The 21,718-nt window shown below is 46.0% G+C and overlaps 2 protein-coding genes across 7 annotated transcripts in view; one reads left to right on the plus strand and one right to left on the minus strand.

Annotated features, from left to right (window-relative positions):
- Window positions 1–21,718, minus strand: part of napepld (N-acyl phosphatidylethanolamine phospholipase D) — a 75,645-nt gene that overhangs the window by 44,568 nt on the left and 9,359 nt on the right. Inside the window, exons 1-3 of one of the 6 annotated variants that reach the window (XM_038811564.1) lie at window positions 18,434–18,597; window positions 15,174–15,489; window positions 9,117–9,763 (exon numbers count right to left, since the gene is read on the minus strand). In XM_038811564.1, coding sequence (XP_038667492.1) covers window positions 9,117–9,763; window positions 15,174–15,464 — 938 coding nt within the window. In that variant the 5' untranslated portion in view covers window positions 15,465–15,489; window positions 18,434–18,597. The other 5 variants (XM_038811561.1, XM_038811562.1, XM_038811563.1 and 2 more) reach the window with 5 other exon arrangements.
- Window positions 20,232–21,718, plus strand: part of pmpcb (peptidase, mitochondrial processing subunit beta) — a 32,114-nt gene continuing 30,627 nt past the window's right edge. Inside the window, exon 1 of the mRNA XM_038811560.1 lies at window positions 20,232–20,384. Within this exon, the coding sequence (XP_038667488.1) occupies window positions 20,283–20,384 (102 nt within the window). The 5' untranslated portion in view covers window positions 20,232–20,282. The remainder of the gene's footprint in view (window positions 20,385–21,718) is intronic.

Consider the following 21,718-nt stretch of genomic DNA (forward strand, 5'->3'; position numbering starts at 1 on the left):
TGCTTGACAACAAAGACCTCCGAAAAGTCCTCGTGGCTGAGCAGTTGCTGTCACTGCACTCCTGTGTAACTGCATATGTTACCCTCAAATCAAGAGACAGCTGATGACAGATTTGCAGCATAACTTTGCTTGGTTTGCATTTGATATTCCCAGAATTCTACTAAATAAATAAGCAACGTGGAGATTTCAGGAAAGTTCACTGCTGCCCTAATAGAGCAGTCATTTTCAAAGTTAGGGTCGCGACCTGCGGGAAGGTATCGGGAGGGTCTTAGAGCCATCCATCGCGGTGTGCCCGATCGCGGGAATTAATACACAATAGCCGCCGCTGCCAGCTTTTAGAAATGCCGGCTGCAAACGGCTTTAAAACTGATGACTGCGACCGGCCATACTGTGCATGTGTACCCGCTCATCAGTGCGCAAGCCCGGAGTCCAGCAAGAAACACAGCTTCCTCCTGACAGCAGCGCGCTGACCCAGGAGAAGATTTTTTTTTTATTCGATGTAGTCTTCCTGCCTGAAGCAATGGCAGAGATCAGGTCACACGCCCCGAACACTGACGTCACGTGCTCTGGGCGCGATTGTGATTCCTCCATTTTGTCAGCAGCAAACGAGCAACAGGACTGTAAAATGTAAAATGGATCCTTTTGTAAAAAGGAAGAGAAGGCCAGAGATCTCACAACTAAACCTGCTAGAGAGAGCGGCTCAGGAGAATCCACAACAGATTAGTGCAGGTGTGAACTCCAGGGCCTCTGATGAACAATCCATACATAAATGTAGCATTGAATGACAAAGCAAGTGAAATCGTGAGGACCAAGCAGGCTCACCTGTCGCATTAAAGGGAAGCAAAAATGGTGGGTCACGAAGGTCGGCCAACGTGGGTCGCACAGCCGGCCGGCATGTGTCCAAAGGTTGGCAAAATGGGTCCCCGGGAAAAAAGTTTGAAAAATACTGTAATGGAGGCCCAAATGCACCCGTCTTGCTCCATACGTCCTTAAGTTCTTAAAGAGTCACTCTTCTTTGAGCCAAGCACATACTTGCCACCACTGGTCCCATGAAGTAATTAAATGAACATCTACACTTATCCCTCCTATCATCAATAAAGAATTATAATAAACAAACATGTAAAATGACCTCCATGGCATATAGAAAAATATGCATTTATATAGTATGTTATAACGAGTGCTGCACTCTCTCAGCATTGCACTATCAACCTAGAATTTGTGCTCAATTATCTGGAGTGGGATTGAATCCACAAACATCTGACTCAGAAGTCAGTTCTACCAACTGAGCCAGGGCAATGATGAAATGGAGTCTCTCACAGTCAAAAAGAAAATTATTAAAGGCACAGAGAGAAAAACACAGGTAAAGGGATTTAAAGCTCCAAGGTGAAGCTTGCAATGGTCATAATATGGTGAGCCTCTTTTGTGCTGGAATTTCCGTGATAAAGCATGGTATTTATACTTAGGCAGCACGGTTTTGTGAAGTTAATGTCTCACTAACTTGCTAAGAGTCTTTTGAGGAGGTCACAAAGATGATCGATGCAGGTAGGTCAGTGGATGTTATCTATATGGACTTCAGTAAGGCCTTTGACAAGGTCCCTCATGGTAGACTGGTACAAAAGGTGAAGTCACACGGGATCAGGGGTGAGCTGGCAAGATGGATACAGAACTGGCTAGGTCATAGAAGGCAGAGAGTAGCAATGGAAGGGTGCTTTTCTGATTGGAGGGCTGTGACTAGTGGTGTTCCGCAGGGATCAGTGCTGGGACCTTTGTTGTTCGTAGTATATATAAATGATTTGGAGGAAAATGTAACTGGTCTGTTAGTAAGTTTGGAGACGACACAAAGGTTGGTGGAATTGTGGATAGTGATGAGGACTGTCAGAGGATACAGCAGGATTTAGATCGTTTGAAAACTTGAGCGGCGAGATGGCAGATGGAGTTTAATCCGGACAAATGTGAGGTAGTGCATTTTGGAAGGTCTAATGCAGGTAGGGAATATACAGTGAATGGTAGAACCCTCAAGAGTATTGACAGTCAGAACGATCTAGGTGTACAGGTCCACAGGTCACTGAAAGGGGCAACACAGGTGGAGAAGGTAGTCAAGAAGGCATATAGCATGCTTGCCTTCATTGGCCGGGGCACGGAGTATAAAAATTGACAAATCATGTTGCAGTTGTATAGAACCTTAGTTAGATCACACTTGGAGTACAGTGTTCAATTCTGGTCTCCACACTACCAAAAGGATGTGGAGGCTTTAGAGAGGGTGCAGAAGAGATTTACCAGGATGTTGCCTGGTATGGAGGGCATTAGCTATGAGGAGAGGTTGAATAAACTCGGTTTGTTCTCACTGGAACGACGGAGGTTGAGGGGCAACCTGATAGAGGTCTACAAAATTATGAGGGGCATAGACAGAGTGGATAGTCAGAGGCTTTTTCCCAGGGGAGAGGGGTCAATTACTAGGGGGCATAGGTTTAAGGTGTGAGGGGCAAGGTTTAGAGTAGATGTACGAGGCAAGTTTTTTTTACACAGATGGTAGTGGGTGCCTGGAACTCGCTGCCGGAGGAGGTGGTGGAAGCAGGGACGATAGTGATGTTTAAGGGGCATCTTGACAAATACATGAATAGGATCGGAATAGAGGAATACGGACCCCGGAAGGTCAGAGGGCTTTAGTTTAGACGGGCAGCATGGTCGGCACAGGCTTGGAGGGCCGAAGGGCCTGTTCCTGTGCTGTACTGTTCTTTGTGCTTTGTACTACTGATACATTTATTTGAATTTACCAGACCGTTTACAAGTCAGAGTGGCTAGACTATAAAACAAGAGAGATTAGAAATGCTAGACTATAAAAGAAGTGGGATTAGTCAGTACACTGCGAGTACTGGTCAGAATTCACAGCTTACTGTTTAGTATAAGATCCAACTGATGATAAACGTTTCAAAATACTCCACTCTGCGGACTGAACAAACTTTAGATACGTTTCGGTGACTGCATGCCGTCATTTGAAATTCCTCTATGTTAGCATGAAAGTAATCTGCAAGGTACATAAAAATAAAAATATACCAAAGCATGCAGAGAGAAAAAATAAACCTATGCAGCTGCTGCGAATGTCATCATTATAAGCACTGAGGAGAAGGAGGGGGGGGGGGGGGGGGGGGGGGGGGGGGGGAGGAGAGTCAGTGGGAGGAACTCCAAAACTCATATCACAGGACCAAAGAACATTTTTCTTTCTTTGTCTGGAATCAAGGAAAATTAGCAAATCAGATAGATTGGGAGTTAAAATGGCCAGTCATAATTGTTCCTGTTTATCTTTCAGCTCTGGTATGTGCACCAGGAGGGCACAGGAGTAGGCCACGGTCTGGATAAATCACGTCTTGGCCTACGGTGGCAATTTCTGCTCATTCTTGCAGGAAATTATGTTGCTGTCTTCCCGTCAGAAGGTCAGTGATACAAAAAAGGTTGAGGTGATGGGACTTCATATGCTGGTGTTATCCATTCTCTCTAGCCCTCTGAGACCTGGTATAAAGTTGGAGACTGCTGCATCCTGTGGAATAAGGTGCACTGGTTTCCGGAAAGGGAGAGCGGACTTTCCAGGGGGCCAGAGTATGGAAGTGGCCTGGACTTTGGAAGAAGGGCCACCCTAGAAATTAAGCTGCACAACACCCATTTTGGGATGTTAAATAATCTCCTCACCATTGATTATGACATATAGGAAGCACACCACCCATTATGAGACAACAATAAACTCTTGGCCATTTTGATAAAGGCCAAAGGAATTGGCACACAGTGGATGTGTGGGGCCCCAAGTACGGCAGATCCCCCACCCCAGCTCCACTTTCCACCCAATGATCAATTTCCAAAATTCATAGGTGTTTCTGTCCCTTTAGAAGTTGCTCACGGTTCTTCTGGTGAAGCAGCAGTGGTACTGATGCAGTAGGAGTGGTAAATGTGCTCTGCCTTGGCAACAGGAATTCAGTCTAACATCTGCCCTGCATCCTCAATGACCCCTAAACAGATTGGTGATCCAGCAACGTCAAAGCTGTCGCTGGAAACAGAATCCTAGCGCTTGACTCTTACAGAACATGTAGGATGAAGCAGGACAGTTTTTTGTTTCTGCTTCTCTGTGTCAGCAGCACCCCAGGGAATGGTGACACTACTGGGACTGCACTTGAGAGAATGCTACTGAAGCAGGCAGTCCTCCCAAACATGTGGGTGGAGTCTGGGGGTGCTGCTGGCTGGTATGGGATGCCACCGAGGCAGCCAGTGACATGGGGGTTTCTCCACCATGCACCACAAAGTGCCCGAATAGGAAGGTCCAACCCGAGCCCGCAACGGGACAGCCAGGGTTCATCAGGCGGTCTCCTTACGTGGCAGAGGGGCCCAAGCATTGCTGGTAAAAATCATAGTGGCAGGAAGAGACCTTGAATGAGCAACTTACGTGGTTGAGTTGACTTCTGGGTGGGAATGCCATCTTCTACCTTCCTCACCAATAGTAAAATTATATTGTGGCAGGAAGATGATGGGCACTCCACTTCCGACCTTCCCTCGCCATTTTACAACTTACCACCACCCTCCCCACCCGTCCAGATTTGATTGATTGATTGTCACATGTACCAAAGTACAGTGAAAAGTATTTTTCTGTGGCCAAGGGGACGTACACAAAAAGTAGACAAAAAGAATAATCGATAAATAGTTAATTGGTTACAATGCGGAAGAAGGGTGAAACAAAGCAAATACATGAGCAAGAGCAGCATAGGGCGTCGTGAATAGTGTCCGACAGTGAACAGATCAGTCCGAGGGAGACTCATAGAACAGTACAGCACAGAACAGGCCCTTCGGCCCTCAATGTTGTGCCGAGCCATGATCACCCTACTCAAACTCACCCTATACCCGTAACCCAACAACCCCCCCTTAACCTTACTTTTATTAGGACACTACGGGCAATTTAGCGTGGCCAATCCACCTAACCCGCACATCTTTGGACTGTGGGAGGAAACCGGAGCACCCGGAGGAAACCCACGCACACAGGGGGAGGACGTGCAGACTCCACACAGACAGTGACCCAGCCGGGAATCGAACCTGGGACCCTGGAGCTGTGAAGCATTTATGCTAACCACCATGCTACCCTGCTGCCCCTCGTTGAGGAGTCTGGTAGCTGTGGGGAAGAAGCTCTTCCTATGTCTGGATGTGCAGGTCTTCAGACTTCTGTATCTTCTACCTGATGGAAGGGTCTGGAAGAGGACAAAGCCTGGGTGGGAGGAGTCTCTGACAATGCTGTCTGCCTTCCTGACGATCAATGGGAGGGTGGCGAGCTTGTGTGATGCATTGGGCTGAGTTCACCACACTCTGCAGTTTCTTGAGTTCTTGGACCGAGCAGTTGCCATACCAAGCTGTGATGCAGCCGGATAGGATGCTCTCTATGGCACATCTGTAGATGTTTGTGAGAGTCGATGCAGTCATGCCGAATTTCTTTAGCTTCTGTAGGAAGTGGAGACGTTGGGCTTTCTTGACTGTTGCATCAATGTGAGTGGACCAGGACTGTTGGTGATGGTGACCCCCCCAGGAGCTTAAAGCTATCGACCATCTCCACTTCGGAGATGGTCGGAGTCTATACCAAGAGAGCTGATAAGATCCAGCCCCTTTTCAAATACAGGACACACACGGGGCTGGATTTTCCCTCTGGAAATGCAAAACAAAGGTCGGGACTACTTCTGGGTGCCAAATAAACCCAGGGAGGAAACAGCCACTTATTGTGATTTTCACTAGATTGGCCCTTAATTGGCCTGGAGATAGGTTTGTCATCCAATTAAGGATGCCAGAAGGGCTCTCCAATCTAGAGGGCTAATCAGAAGCCTTTCAGTTTGAAAGGAGCAGCAGGTTTCAACAGAAGATAAGTACGAGAGAGGATTCTTCAAGCTGGAGGTGCCCGATGTCCAACTACTTAAAATTTTAAATCAAAAAATGGCTTTTGCAGCCAGACCATGCATGGTGGTAGAGGTAGAGTTCTGCATCGAAGCAGGGCCTCCACGCCTGCCAGGTGCATGGGCTGATACACCTTCCCCCGCCCACTGGCCTGCCATTGTCTCCTGTCATCTGTAGAAGCCGGAAGCCCCGTGAAAAATTCTAGTCAATCTTTGTTAATTGGCCTAAAGTGGCTCTTAGTGAATGTGATTGGCTACTCTCAGCCCCTAAAAGTGCCAATGTGAAAATGGCCCGCAGGTGGAGCTGGGAAACCGGCAGGCCGCACGGAGGGCTATTTGTAGCCCTCACTTGTCTCAGCTCTGGGGATTGGAAATCAGGCCCCAAGTGTCAGCAGGAGATTGAACTGTCGGAACAACACAGTAGTGCTGAATCCTGTCTTTACCTAGTGTCCACGCATGCAGAGGTCTGTTCATAGCAATCAAGAGCTGCTTCCCCACCCAAATTCAAGGGACACTTAGGACAATTTTAGCTATTTTCCTGTCATCCAAAATCAGCAAACTCAGCTCAGACTGGGAATCAAAATAGGGGACTTCCTTGGTCAGTATGCCTCAATTTCACACTAGGCACTTCACTTACCAACTAAATCACAGTTTACTAAAAATACCTTATTTTTAGGGGTGGCAACACCCATGGTCATCCACGCAAAATAAGCGTTTTCAGGAAATGGTAGAATTTTCTGTATACGAGGCCATACAGTGAGGTGGTGTGGAGAAAATACTGATGAGGAATGTCTCACACTTGTTCCTTCGTAAAATAAAATCCAAAACCAGTTCAGAAATACTGATGCTAGAAATATTTTTGTTTTGGTAACTGGCTGCTCAAAAGTCATTGGGTGGGATTCTCCGTTTCTGAGACAAAGGGCGCGATTCTCCACCCCCCACGCCGGGTGGGAGAATAGCGGGACGGCCTCCCGACATTTTTTCAAGCCTTCCCGCTATTCTCACCCCCCCACACCCGACCCACGCCACGAATCGCCGCTCGCCGTTTTTTACGGCGAGCGGCGATTCTCCGAGGCCGATGGGCCGAGCGGCCGGGCCTTCACGCCCGTTTCAACACGGCAGCAAACACACCTGCTCGCTGCCGTCATGAAACGGACGCCAGATGCCCGTTTGGGACATCTGGGGGCCCGATTGGCACGGCAGTACCACGGCCGTGCCAAGGGGGCCGTGCGTCCGTAACGGACGCACTCTTTTCCCTCTGCCGCCCCGCACGATCAAGCCGCCACGTCTTGCGGGGCGGCGGAGGGAAAAGACGCCAACTGCACATGCGCGCGTGCGGCCTTGACGACCGTCGTCGAGGCCGCGCCGCCGTGACGCACGGGGCCGCGCTCCTAGCCCCGCCCGGGGGGGGGAGAATCGGCCCCGGAAGTGGGCGTAAAGGCTGCCATGGGTCACGGCCTGTCCCACGGCAGCCTTTACGATTCTCCGCATTTGCGGAGAATCTCGCCCTAAGTGTTGATGTCAACGCAGAATCCGTGGACTTATATGACAAAAAAACTGATGCCTCACCTGGATCGATTCCGCTACCATTAAGAGGCTAGCACCGGTGTTGCGTGGAACACAATCGATTCCAATGAAAAATGATGCGGGATTCACCGTGTCCATGATCGACACTCGGGAGGCTGACAAGCTGCAGCTGCACATACACATTACACTCCCCACACACATTTAACCCATCCAAAAAGTTGCCACTGGTTGTGCTGGAGCACGCCAATACATCTGATGGCACTAGGTTCAAAGTGGGCTGTTAGTGGTGTGCGCAGCTGCATGGCTGCCTTGCCAGCTGCGGCAATGGTGTTCCACGCCCATACACCCCGACTCCACAGCCCACCTCCTGGCCACCCCCACTACTCCCGCTGGCCCTGGCGACGCAACTGTCAGCAAACATGGCGATGTTGAACAACTTCTGTATCCCCCATGTCTCCCTCAACAGCCGCCACGCCTGTTTCACGATTTTTAAAAGCACAAGTGAACCACACTGTCGAGAACTCGGACGATCGGAGGGGGGAAAATCGCGGAGGCCCCGGAGAATACCAGGTCGGGTCCGCTAATGATATGCAAACAGTGTCTACTGTAAGTGCGTTCCGGAACGCTTTGACGCCGCTGTTGAGGTACTGGAGCATTGCAATTTGGTGTCACATTGGCGCCTGCCGCGATTTCGGGGTCAGAACTGATTCTCCGCCCAATTGCCAACGGAGAATCCTGCACAATGGATATGCACTGTCACCTTGCTGTGAAAAGAAAAAAATGATTGGCTGAATTCTCCATTGCCCGACGCCGATATCGTTATCGGCGATTGGGAGGAAAATAGACTCCGACGGCCAAATCAGGGCCGCGCTGTTTTGACGCCAGTCAGTCTTGCTCCGCCCCACTCGGAAATGGCATAATCTTGTTGCGCACCACTGCAACGCCATTGGAGCGTCATCGGCCGGCCCTCCCGCGATGCTCCGCCCCGGTAGGCCGAGTTCCCAGAGGCGCGGGACACGTGTGGTCTACGCCGTGCAGGAACCCGGCCTGGCAGCTGCGGACAGTGCCGGGATCCATGCTGCTGACCGGAGGGGCTTCCACGAGGGCTGGGGGGACTGTTGTGGGGTAGCCAGGGGTGGGCTGTGGGGTCACAGACGGTGGGTCGGGTCGGCGCATGGCCGGCGCCATGTTGTACGGTGTGACCGCTGCAGGTCGTCAGCTGTGCGCATGCGCGGCCATGGACCCGGCCATTCTCCTGCCGTTTTCGGCATGGGAGCTGGGAGTTTCACCCGCCGCTGTTGTTAGCCCCTCACTGGTCCCGGAATCGGTGAGGGGTTGGCGCCAATCTTTTCATCGTAAACCTCCCGCGAGTTCTTCGTTCGAGCCGGCACTTAGCCACTGAAACGGAGAATCCAGCCCGAGATTCTTCTTTGGGAAAATAGCAACTTCAGCATTGAGGCATGTTTGTCGGATATATTTTTACAGCATAGAGTTAAGAGGCAAATTCTTAATGCGAGTGGAGTAAAATCATCAATCTAGCTAATTCTAGAAGTTATTGATTCTGACAAGAAGCGGAGACATGTTCTCCAGCGTACCAATCCATTCAATGTAAGTGACCATCAAATACGCGCCGTTTCTTTAATAGTCGAAAAGGGAAATGATGCAAGAGCGACATACCTTGGTTCATAGGCTCCAATGGGAATGGCAGCAAGGTCAAACGGTCCATATCGTTTCCCTATTTGTTCAAAGGCCACACAGTAACCTGTATCACCAGCAAAAAAGAATCTGTTCCAGGGTCCCAGAACACACCAACTTCCCCACAGCACCTTGTTATCGTCTGTTACAGTCCGTTTGCTCCAGTGTTGCACAGGTGTAAACACAAACGTGACCTCATCATGTCCAGGGACACAGTTTTCTTCCCACCAGTCCAACTCGATTATGTTTTCACAGCCACACTTTTGCATCCAGTCTAAGAGACCCAGTGGTACAAACCACCTCAAGTCACCCCCAAATCTCTCATTCAGACTTAGCACTGTATTGTAATCCAAATGATCGTAGTGGGTGTGACTGATGACTACAGCATCTATTTTGGGTAACTGTGCCACTGTGCAGGGTGGGTTTCGGAAGCGTTTTGGTCCAAAGAATTGCACAGGGGAAGCTCTCTGGCTGAAGATAGGATCGGTCAGAAATGTTAGTCCTTCCATTTCCACCAACAGTGATGCATGTCCCAACCAGGTCACTCGAATGCCATTCTCCACACTTCCTGCCAGCTCCGGGTTTTTGACAAAGTAAGGTTCCATGATGGGCAATCCTTCGTCAAGCTCCTAGAGGCAGAGGGACAAAGATAAAAAGAGTAACTCTGCTCTATAGCCTTTTTGTACATATTAGTGTCACCTGACAAATTTAACTAAGTCAACTGACCATTTTGTTTTACAGATATACAGCGCAGCAAAAGCCATTCATAATACCCATCTTGGAAGATGATCTTCACAGACAACAGGTGGATCCTTTAATTCAGGCATCAAAATCACAAATTGGGTGGTCACTGCTACAAGTAGACTTTGGGAATGATTCTGATACACTAAGAATTTAATTTTTCTATTTCCCGATTAAATAACCTGACAAAACCAGACATGAATAATGGTGCCTTAGGAGACAATAAGTGGCACTTGTGGAGCTGTAGCTCAATTAAGGATTTAACAGCTTCAGGAGACAAGCGTATTCCAGGATACTGACACGTCCACGTTAAAGGAATAATGGTTTATAGATCATAGATTAGATCATAGAATTTACAGTGCAGAAGGCGGCCATTCGGCCCATCGAGTCTGCACCGGCCCATGGAAAGATCACCGTACCTAAGCTCACATCTCCACCCTATCCCTGTAACCCAGTAACTCCGTCTAACCTTTTTGGACACAAAGGGCAATTTAGCATGGCCAATCCACCTAACCTGCACATCTTTGGACTGTGGGAGGAAACCGGAGCACCCGGAGAAAACCCACGCAGGCACGGGGAGAACGTGTAGACTCCGCACAGACAGTGACCCAAGCCAGGAATTGAACCTGGGACTCTGGAGCTGTGAAGCAACTGTGGTAAATGTCCAAGTTAGAATGGTTTGAAGATCATCGTGATCTTGGTGTTTTAGTCCTTCTTGGTGGAACAGATTATGTTCTGTTAAAGTGCTGTTAAAGTAAATTTGGTTAGTTGCTGCAGTGCATCCTGCATATTGTTCGCTCTGCAGCCAAAGTGTGCCAGTGGTGGAAAGGATGGATATAAAGATTAATGCTGATCGAGACAATTGCTCCACCCGAAGTGGTGTTGAACTTCTTCAGTGATGTTGTAGCTGCACACATTCAGGCAAATGGTACGTATTCTGTCACAATTCTGATCTGAACCTTCAGATGGTGGAGAATATTTTAAGAATGGCTGCGTTTTCTGCCAACGCAGTGCATGCGCAATTGTAATTAAAAAATTTTTTTTAGAGTACCCAATTAAATTTTTCCAATTAAGGGGCAATTTAGCGTGGCCAATCCACCTAGCTTGCACATTTTTGGGTTGTGGGGGCGAAACCCACGCAAACATGGGGAGAATGTGCCAACTCCACACAGACAGTGACCCAGAGCCAGGATCGAACCTGGGACCTCAGCGCTGTGAGGCCGCAGTGCTAACCCACTACGCCACCGTGCTGCCCACCAATTGTAATATTTTAATCCATGACCTCACTGCGAGAGTAACTCAGAATCAAAATGAAGAAATTAAACCGACTTTTCAAAATTAAAATGCAGTTAATAGAAAAATGTTTCCAGGAAAAACAACTTGGCACAGTTTAGCCAGAAACTAGGGGCATGCACTGCTCTCCCCTCAATATCCAACTCAGTTCAATGCACAGCATGTCACAGCAGTTATATACACAGCCTGCATTATTCAGTTTTTTTAAAATCTCTTTGCTTATGTAATCAGGCAGGGAAAACAAAGTTTATCTCATTATTTTACTATTTTCCCCACCCCTCTATCACAGAAGTATTTTTTTAAAATAAATTTAGAGTACCCAATTCATTTTTCCAATTAAGGGGCAATTTAGCATGGCTAATCCACCTAGCCCACACATCTTTGGGTTGTGGGGGCGAAACCCACGCAAACATGGGGAGAATGTGCAAACTCCACACTGACAGTGTCCCAGAGACGGGATCGAACCTGGGACCTCAGCAACAGAAGTATTTTTGAGGAACATGGTTTGCTAGCACTGCCTCTCTGGGCAATTACATAATTGGTTTTCTGCACATGTGCAGACAAGTGTGCATGTGCAGATGGATTCTGGTGGCCATCTTGCGTTGGCAGTGGGCACAGTGTTTGGGAATTCAAAGCATCTGGCCTCTGTCCTGTTCTTGTAACCACATTATTCACATGGCCAGTAGTGCTAAAGCTTCAGGTCCTTGGTGATCCTCAAGTTGATGATAATGGGGGACAAAGTCACAGTGGTGAAATTGAAGGTCAGGGGAAGTGTATTAGGGTATTTTTGCTGGAGATCTTATTATCTGGTAATTAAATGGTATGAATGCTATTAGCTTAAGCTTGTTGTTTATGGACTGCTTCTTATAAGGAGGACCTGTGAATGAAACTGAACACTGTTCTATCATCGGCAATTTGCCCCCACTTCTGATGTTGAAATGGAGATAATATCATTGATGAAGCTGCTAAAAATGGGTGGGTGGAGGACATATCCCAGGCATACCTCCAGCTACTGCAGAGTTTGGTACTTGATCCCCATTCACTTCATTTTTTTCTAGAGCTCCTCGCTGCCTTTTCTCATCTCACTTCCGGCATTCTACATTTGCATCTATATTTGAATCAAGTTAATAAAAATGGCTTGACAGGTAGGTTTTCTGGCAGAACTCAAACTGGCCATCACGGAAAAGCTTATCGACGAGCACATTTTGCTTGCTTACACTATTGAAGCCTGTTTCCATCACTTTTGTGATGACTGTGAGGGTGCTGATAGGATGGTAATTGTCCGGCTAGATTTGTCCTCATATTTTAAGATTATAAAAAATCGTCCAAGTATATTCAGTGTCAGGCAGATGCCAGTGTAATCGCTGTAGTGGATTAATGTAGCTAGGGGAGCGGCTAGTTCTAGTGTGGAGGTCAGCCCTGCTTATCAAGTAAAGCTCACTTGCCATGACATGATTGATGGCCTTCCACATGTGCACACTTTATACTATAATTGTTATGTGTAACAACGTGCTGTAAATAAACAATTGTAAAACATTTATTTGCTTAGCCAAACTCGAGAGAAATTACTTTATATTTTTTGGGGACATTTCCTTTGATCTTCATGTTCAATTTTCTTTGACATTTATGCAATCTACTGACAGTCAGCAATACTGTGTCAAAATATAAACACTGGCAACAACATCTTTAACATAGTGAAAAAAAATCAAGGAGTTCATGGAGCGTTATTAAAATAAATGACACCAAGCCAAAGAGACATTAAGGCTGGTGAACAAATGTTAAGAAAGAGGTAGATTTCAAGCAAGGTCTTAAAGGAGCAAAGCGAGGTGGCTCTTCAAGATGAATAGGTTTTAGACATGAATACTCAAGGTCTGGGCCCAGACAGCTGAAGGCACAGCCAAGCACGTATAAAGCATGCAATGGGCAAGTGCATGTGATTGCTGTTTTAACTTACTTCAGTGTTTACAGCTGGTTTACACTAGAAAATAATACTACGTGATTTGGAGTTATCGTGTCAAAATACACACTAATCATGCTGTCTCAAAACTACCAAATTCCTTCCCATTATCAATCTTCTGTTCTCCTGAAATTCTACAAATGCTTAAAATCTAAGCATGGCAGCACCTCATCTCCAGTTCTGGGATGATTTACATAACTTCACTTTTGAACCTTTGACCCAAATTAAAGAATCAGATTTCGCTGGTACAGGTGGTGTGTAATGCCCCAAGTGCCAATGCTTCAACATAAGAAATAAATACATGTAACAGCGCTCGCCTTATTCCCCATTTAAACTATGCTGACCAAAATAAACTGCCACTTGATGCTGCAAATCAGCATAACTCACTGTATGTGGCATAATCTGAAAGGGTAGTTTAAATTTAGGTAAACCACCAATCCAAAGATATGAATTTACACATTGTAGGTTTGAGCTGGAAAATATTACAAATAAATATGTTTTGAAAGAGAAAAATCATTCAAGATTAGTAGTTATTTACTTACTGAGCAAGAATGTTGTACAGAGTAATACATGTCTGGTTAGTTTTTAAGCTCAAGTATTTGGTGACCCTCCTCTCACTTTAGCCTGTCTCCTCCCATGATTCACATTTTATTTTCTGTGCAATCTATATTGCTCCATGAAGTCTCTTCTTTCCTCCTGGCTCTAATACATTAACATACACATGTTTCTATGTCCCCTGGTTATTTATCCCTCTGTCACTGCTCCAACGAAAACAACCCCAGCCTATCCAACCTCTCTAGAGTTTGAAACGTTCCTTATGAATCTCCTCTGCACCCGCTCGAGTGCAATCACTTCTTTCTTACTGTCTGGCGATCAGAGCTGCACACCCTACTCCAGCTGTAGCCGAACCAGCGTTTTATATAGCTCTATCATAATCTCCCTGCTCTTATATTCTATGCCTCGGCTAATAAAGGCAAGTATCGCCTTTTCCTCTCTACGTGTCTCAATCTTTCTTTATTTGGTCTGCAAGCTTTTTTTTAAAACTCAGCTCGGCATCACCTCATCTTTGAACTTTCTTTCCTGTCTCATGCCAATACTAGGAACAATACAAAGCAAATGTATCCAAGTCAGCCCCAGTTTCTACTTGGTGTTAGAACTCCATCAATCAGTGCCACCTGTCATGTGAGTGCCCCTTTAAGAAAGGTTTTGTCTTATCACATGACTTGTAGCACAGCTTCAGTTATGTCATTTGTGAGTGCAGCTGGGTTGTGGCTGTCAGCTGTTCCAGTGAACTGATGCACATTGGGTGTGGCAAACTGTTTGGTAACTTTAAAGATAGAGTTGTTTTCCGGAAGGAATTTTGAATCTGCTGGTTGGAACTGGATCAGCATCTCAGGGAAAGGACCAGTCCCATTCAAGTGAGATCATAGTGTGCTGGGTCATGCCCTTGAAAGGGGTTTTGGTTTGTAGAATTTTGTAATTGAATTGGAACAGTTACTAACGGGGATTCATTAAGAGTTATATACATAGATTACTGTAGCTGTTGTGTTTTCTTTATGTTTGTAACTGATAGTAAATTCTTGATAACTGTTTTATATATGTTAACTACGTTCTTATAACAAACATTGTTTTGATAGAAGTGCCTATGAAGTCTGATGAATCCCACCTGAAGTGAAGGCTCTTGTGCTCATCCCAGCCAAATTCAACAAAAAGGTTGTAGGTCTGGTGGACTCCATAATGCACTGTGGAGTTTCTACGCCCTGGGCCATAACACACCAGATCACTGCACAAACTAGATTGTTTTAACATTTTCACTCATGAGGGCTGTACCTCACTCCTTGAAATAAAAATGATATTTTAGCAGCAGACATTAATAATCATGTATTATGAAAATGATCAAAATGCGGCTTTAAAATACAGCACCTACTATAATCATGGGATCATTCACTGAGGATGCAATGCAAATAAGAATGCAAATTATTGATCAATCATATATGAATAATAAGCAGTTAAAATACCTAGGATCTGTATTTGGTCAAACCACTCACCGCTTTTGAATGTGGGATGTTTGTGTGGTCCTTCTCCATCACAGCAAACTTCAGCAAATTGGTGAAAGCAATGTCACTCCAGGTTGGCCAGGGATTGACAAATCTGCCATCTTTTCCTCTTTTGGATTTGGTCACATCTTCTTCCAGACGGTAATCCAATCTGAAGCTTTTCCTGGAGGATCGGGACGATGAGCTCCCTCTTGCGTCTCGGCCCACATTTCCTGATCGTTTCTTCACAGATTCCTTTGGATAATGACTGCTGGAAACCTGTTCTTCAAGCTTCGCATCCATCTTTCCTTCAGCTCTGCAGTGCAATCTAAACATGTGAATACATAATAATTACTACGAATGTAGTTCAGGACTCCTCAAACTTATCAAAATATATATTCATAAGTCCACAAAGTACAAAATCCCAGTTTCACATTTCCCTAATTATGTTAACCCAGTAATAATTTGACATTAACAGAAAATACTGGACAATCTCAGCATCAGTGAATAACCCAGACTCGAAACATTCACGCCTTTCTCTCTCCACAGATGCTGCAAGAGATTCTCCAGTATTTTCTGTTTTGTTTCAGATTCCAACATCTGCAGTCATTTGCTTTTAATATCAGGCTTCGATAGCAATTGCCACTTCCAGGTCCATGTGTAGTCGCAGATGCGGACTGATGTCAAATGGTAGTGGAACGTCAAAGTTAAAGTCAGATTTCAACTTAATTGGTGCAGCAATGTCAAAATTGTGAGGCTTTCCCTCCAGGAACTATTTAACAACAGCTTAGAGCTTGCAACCTGCTGCATTATAAACATAATCAGAGCAAAAGCTACATTTTCAAAGTAACCACTTGACATTGGGGGGGGGGGGGGGGTTGTATAAATTTGCTTCATTATTTTTCCAGTAGAAATTAAAAAGAACATTCCTACCTACGTTCTTCTAATATTTAAAAAAATAGCTCTCGCTACCCTTTGCGCTGGGTCCCCCCCCCCCCCCCAACATCTCAGTGGCAGCTGCAATTGAGGCAAGTCGGTAGTAAAAATTCGGACCAGCAGTTGCGCAACACAAATCGACCACCAAGAAGAGCACTTTAAATGACACTGCGGTAAGGCTGCTTGACAACTGCTCAGAAGGTGAACGAGTCGCTGATCTCAGCTGGCCAATTTTAGGTCAGATTTGTTTCTCCCCCCCCCCCCCCCCCCCCCCCCCCCCCCCTTGCAATAAAAAACCTATTCGATCTGCCCGTAGCACTGAGATATTGAGGACCATGATGGAGCTGATTTTCATGAACATACCTTCCTAAACCAGCATCCTGGCGCTAACCCACGCTCTATACACAACGCTGAGAATATATTAATAGCGCGCGAAAGCTACAACACGCACATAACAAACTTTCCGATTGGTTAAAAAAAAATGCTGCTGCGGTGTTAAATTGGTGAATTATCCACGAACATTAATAACAACACTAAAGTTCGTCGCAAAAAGGCTAGGAATAGTTGCTCAGCTTACGTCGTTGCATCTAGGCAAACCGGAGCTGTTAGCTCCAAAAGCAGCAGAGAAGCGAAGGCAGAGCACAGAATAGAAAGGGAAAACATTGGTGGACCTTGCTGAATGGAAATGATGATGTGTTGTGAGTTGGAACTGGTCCAGTGGGTGAGGGGGTGAGGGTGCAGTCTGCCACTTTATCCAGTTACTGCCGGTTCCCCCCCACCCCCCACGCCTGTAGATGGTGACACAAGAGGAACCTGATGTCAGCCCTCAGCCCAGCTCCAGCCAGCACGTGATTGCCTTATTATCCCACAAAACCAACCAATCAGCGCTTCGGTCTAGTTGCTCTCTTGTCAGAGGCACAAAGGGAGATTCTTTCTGGATTCCAACAACCTCCATTAAAATAAACAACAGCGCCAAATCTAAACAACCTCCGATTGTTCCAGCCTCGCCGAAAAGCAGCTTTAAGAGACCAGCAGCAAAGCTGAGCGGCCGCACGCTGCAGCCCTGGATTGACACTTTGCGAACCGCACTCATTCAATTTCTTCGTCGAAGACTTCAAGTTGCCCGCAGCCCGCCTTTGCCAGCAGAATTTCCACATGCAATAGGTCAGACTTGGGGCAAAGTTTGACATTGGATTGGAAATTGCGAAAGTTTTCGAAAGTGGAAATGGATAAAGAAGAAACAATGAGGGGATATTTCCCAGTGTTTTACCTCATTTTCAAAAGTATGGTTATAGTCGGTTGCGTCCATAACGTAAAAGGGGTGGCTACCAAATACAAATAAAAGATGAACATTAAAATATCAATTCACCCTTTGTAGGTCTGAATCTCTAAACGCTTCCCCTCCCCATGAGCTGTAGTTATTTCTCTGGGAGGATTGCTGAAATACCCCCGCCCTTTCTGTCTCTGCATCTCTATTTTTAGTAAAGTTGGACAATAGCGGCTGGAGACAGCCACTCCAGTAAAACCCAATGGAAAGGAAATGATTCGACGACTTTTTGAAACTCCGATTTGAATTTCAGACTGTTCCGAATGTTTTAAAAAAAACTTTCCTTAAATGATTCTTCACTACAAAAGCTGCCAAAACTGTCATAGGGATTAGCACCACAATCTAGGGTCGATCCAGTTGCTCTGGAGTACAATATTTAAATAGTTACAAGTTTAGAACAACACTGAAAACGCGTCTAAAAGTTGTACTTTTTTTTGGGGGGGGGGGGGGGCAACAAAGGGCTTCTGCATCGCAATTAAAGGTTTGGTGTTTTGCACAACTTTTAAAAAACATGTTTTAAGTTTATATCTTAATGCTATTGACCAGGATCCACGCGAGAATTTTCCGAGGCCGCTGCTGTAAAAGAAGGGAGAAAGAATAAAATGGTTTCTGAAAACGAAAAAGCAACATTTGGGGTGAAAATAGACATTGCCACAAAGTCTGGATCCGGCCAATTTTAAAGGAGCGGAAGGCTAGAGATTCACCTGAAGTGGCAGCGGGATTTTGCCTCTGCCAGTCGGCCTCCTGGCTCACTCTGGCCGCACTTCACCGAGTATCTGTGGATGAAAGTCCCTACTTTACCCGTTGCTGTGACACAGACAGCCGAGAGAGGCCGATAGATCTCTAGGCACGTAATCCCAGCCCTCTCTCCGACCATCGCCTCTCACAACACAAGCCTCGGCACGTTATCCAGATCCGTCTTTAAAAAAAACATGCTAGCTGCAGAACGACGGAGATGCGGGCCAAATAACGACAATCCGCAAATTTCGCAAGATCAAACGCCACGCACCCGACGTGCTCCTTGCAGGCACCTGGAAATCACCAAGCCATGTGTACTGGCACCCTGTCTCTCCTGGACTGAAAGACACCAGGTGGCAGCTCCAATCCTGTGGCTCCATTGTCCAGTTTGATCAGCGGTTACAATGCTCACAACCACCATTCCGCTGACCTGTTTTGCATGGCTCTGTGATTCCCCAAAAGTCCAAATTAGGATGATTGTTTTTTAATGGGCGGACTGAGATTTCAAGAATTGTGTGTCCGTTCATTGTTAGTGGGAAGTTTTTCTTTTAACAATAGTTAAATCTGACAATGCACATCTTGTGCTTGCGAGTACATTTTGTGTTGTTAATTTATGGTTTCCATCACGACAAAATGTTGGCCTTGTCAGTGACTCTCACATTCCAAGAACCGAATAAAAAATGTCATAAATTATGCCGTTTAACACTTAACAACAACGATTTTAATGCCTTAAGCCTCAGGCATCAGCGGTACGGTTGTTTCACTGAAATGTTACCAGAACGTTGCCAAATCCTTTACTTGCCAACGTTTGAATCAATGCTATTTGAATACAATTATTGTTTAATTATATCTTTCACACTTCCAAATTATTCATGTCCTAAATTATATTTGAGAATATATATTTCAGGACATGGTTATATAGGTACATCTATCATAGAAGAAGACCTATCAGAATCTCTACAGTACAGGAGGCCATTTGGCCCATCGAGTCTGGATCGACCCTCCAAAAGAGCACCTTATCTAGGTCCGCTTCGGCTCCCCTGCCCTATCCATGTAAGGCCACCTAACCTGCACATTTTTGGACACTAAGGGACAATTTATATAAAAGCAAATTACTGCGGGTGCTGAAAATACTGGATAATCTCAGTAGGTCTGACAGCATCTGTGGAGAAATAAGAGACCTGCTAACGTTTCGAGTCTGGCTGACTCTTTGTCAAAACTGGAGACAGTTTATCATGGCCAATCCACCTAACCTGCGCATATTTGGACTGTGGAGGAAACCAGAGCACCCGGAGAAAACCCACGCAGACACAGGGAGAAGGTGCAAACTCTACACAGTCACCCAAGGCCAGGGAAGTAACAATCTTGTGTGGTGTGCCTAAAACTTTGTCGAAGAGTATTTAAATTTTTTTAATTCCTTTCCAAGGTAGAGTGTACGGGACAAACCACTAATCCATCTACAAGGTAACTCCAAAAACTAATTCAAACAATATGCAATATGTGGTCCCCAAAAAAGGGACCCACTAGATCCAAGATGACAAAGAGTAGGCATTAATTGCATCTGATACCACATTGGAACCCAAGCTTGATCTTAGCCAGATTTATTTATTGAACTGGTGAAAGATACATACAAACCATTTAAGCTCACAGAATGTGCAATTTGTAATTGTGCCACACACAATAATCATGCTGTTACGCAGAATAAAAACACACCCAAATGCTATTTCCAAACTACCATCCCTTTTTAAATTAAATATTTCACAATGAATATAAAAGCAAATTACTGCGGATGCTGGTATCTGAAACAAAAACAGAAAATACTGGACCATCTCAGCAGATCTGACAGCCTCTGTGGAGAGAGACTAATGTTTCCAGTCTGGGTGACTCTTTGGCACAGCACAATGAATATTGGTGCTTGAAATGTCATGTGCAAAAGTAGTCTTTTTGTGACTTTGTAAATATTACCCGAAACAACAACCAGCTAGCTCTGTGTATCCCCCCTCCCCCCACCCAATCCCCACTCGGGGCTCCCGAGCATCAAACCGTTCATGGCTCGATTGGAACGGCCTGTGTGTGGCCGCCTGCCGGTGACGTCAGACGCACAGCCTGACGTTGCGCGCATGCTCGGTGGCGGCAGTAAGATGGCGGCCTGTCTGCTGCGGCTGAGTAGCGCTGCCGGGCTGAGACTCCTCGGGAGGGTTTGGGCCAGTGGCAAGCGGCAGGTAGGTTCGAGGGGGAAGCAGCACAGCTCGTAGTAAATCGGAGCCGACCAGCTCAGTGGCTGCTTTCATTTTAAACTGGCGATTTGGAGCTGGCTGATGTTTTGAATCCGCAGCCGGGGAAGGTGGGCTGAGTGTGGTTCATGTGGCCGGGCCAAGGCCAGGCTGTGGTTCAGTGATAGTTTGTTCAGTGATAGTTTTCAGGAAGGGAATGGGAATGTTTGGCTGTTAGGGAACGATCTTGTTTCACGGTAAAGTAAGTAGTCATGACAGAATTGAAGCTGTAAAATGAAGTTTTACTTCTGAATGGTGACAGGTCGACATGAACTTTGTTTTGAATGTGTTATTTTGCGTCTCCGTTATTAACGGTGTAAAGATGTACCTCTTCATTCACCCGAGAAAGGAGCAGTGCTCCGAAAGCTAGTGTTTGAAACAAATCTGTTGGACTTTATCCTGGTGTTGTAAGACTTCTTACTGAGATGTAGGAATGAGACAGCCATGGTGACGCATATTGTTGGTTCATGCTCCATCCCTGAGTGATCCAAGTGACGTGAGTATAGAATAACAGAATTGTTATACTGCAGTAGGAAGCCATTTGGCCCATTGTGGCTGCACCATCTCTCCAAACCAGCATCATTCCCCTGCCTTTTCTCTGTATCCCTACACATTGTTTCTATTCAAGTAATCATTGAATGCCTTGATTGACCCTGCCTCCACCACGTTTCCAGGCAGTGCATTCCAGACCCGAAACACTTATTTCATGAAAACGTTTTTTCTCATACCACATTTGTGCTTCTTGTAGATCACTTTAAATATGAGTCCTCCTGTTCTTGATTGTTTTGCAAGTGGCAACGGTTTCTACCCTACCCAGATCCTGCATGATTTTGAACATATTTATCAAACCTGCACGTTAGAACAGCGATGAGCACAATTGCTTCACCGAACCAGGATCCCAGGTTCGATTCCTGGCTTGGGTCACTGTCTGTGCTGAGTCTGCACGTTCTCCCCATGTGTGCGTGGGTTTCCTCCGGGTGCTCCGGTTTCCTCTCTCAGTTCAAAGCTGTGCAGGTTAGGTGGATTTGCCATGATAAATTGCCTTTAGTGTCCAAAAAGGTTGGGTGGGGTTACTGGCTTATGGGGGAAAAGGGTGGAGACGTGGGCTTAGGTGGGGTGCTCTTTCCGGGGCTGGTGCAGACCCGATGGGCCGAATGGCCTCCTTCTGCACTGTAAATTCTATGAAATCTCCTCTTAGCCTTCATCCCTCCAAAAAGAACAGTCCAATCTATCCTCATAACTGAAGCTTCTCCTCTGTGGATCCATTCTTATAAACCTCTTCT

This window comes from Scyliorhinus canicula, chromosome 11, assembly GCF_902713615.1.
Source record: "Scyliorhinus canicula chromosome 11, sScyCan1.1, whole genome shotgun sequence".
NCBI classification, from domain to species: domain Eukaryota; kingdom Metazoa; phylum Chordata; class Chondrichthyes; order Carcharhiniformes; family Scyliorhinidae; genus Scyliorhinus; species Scyliorhinus canicula.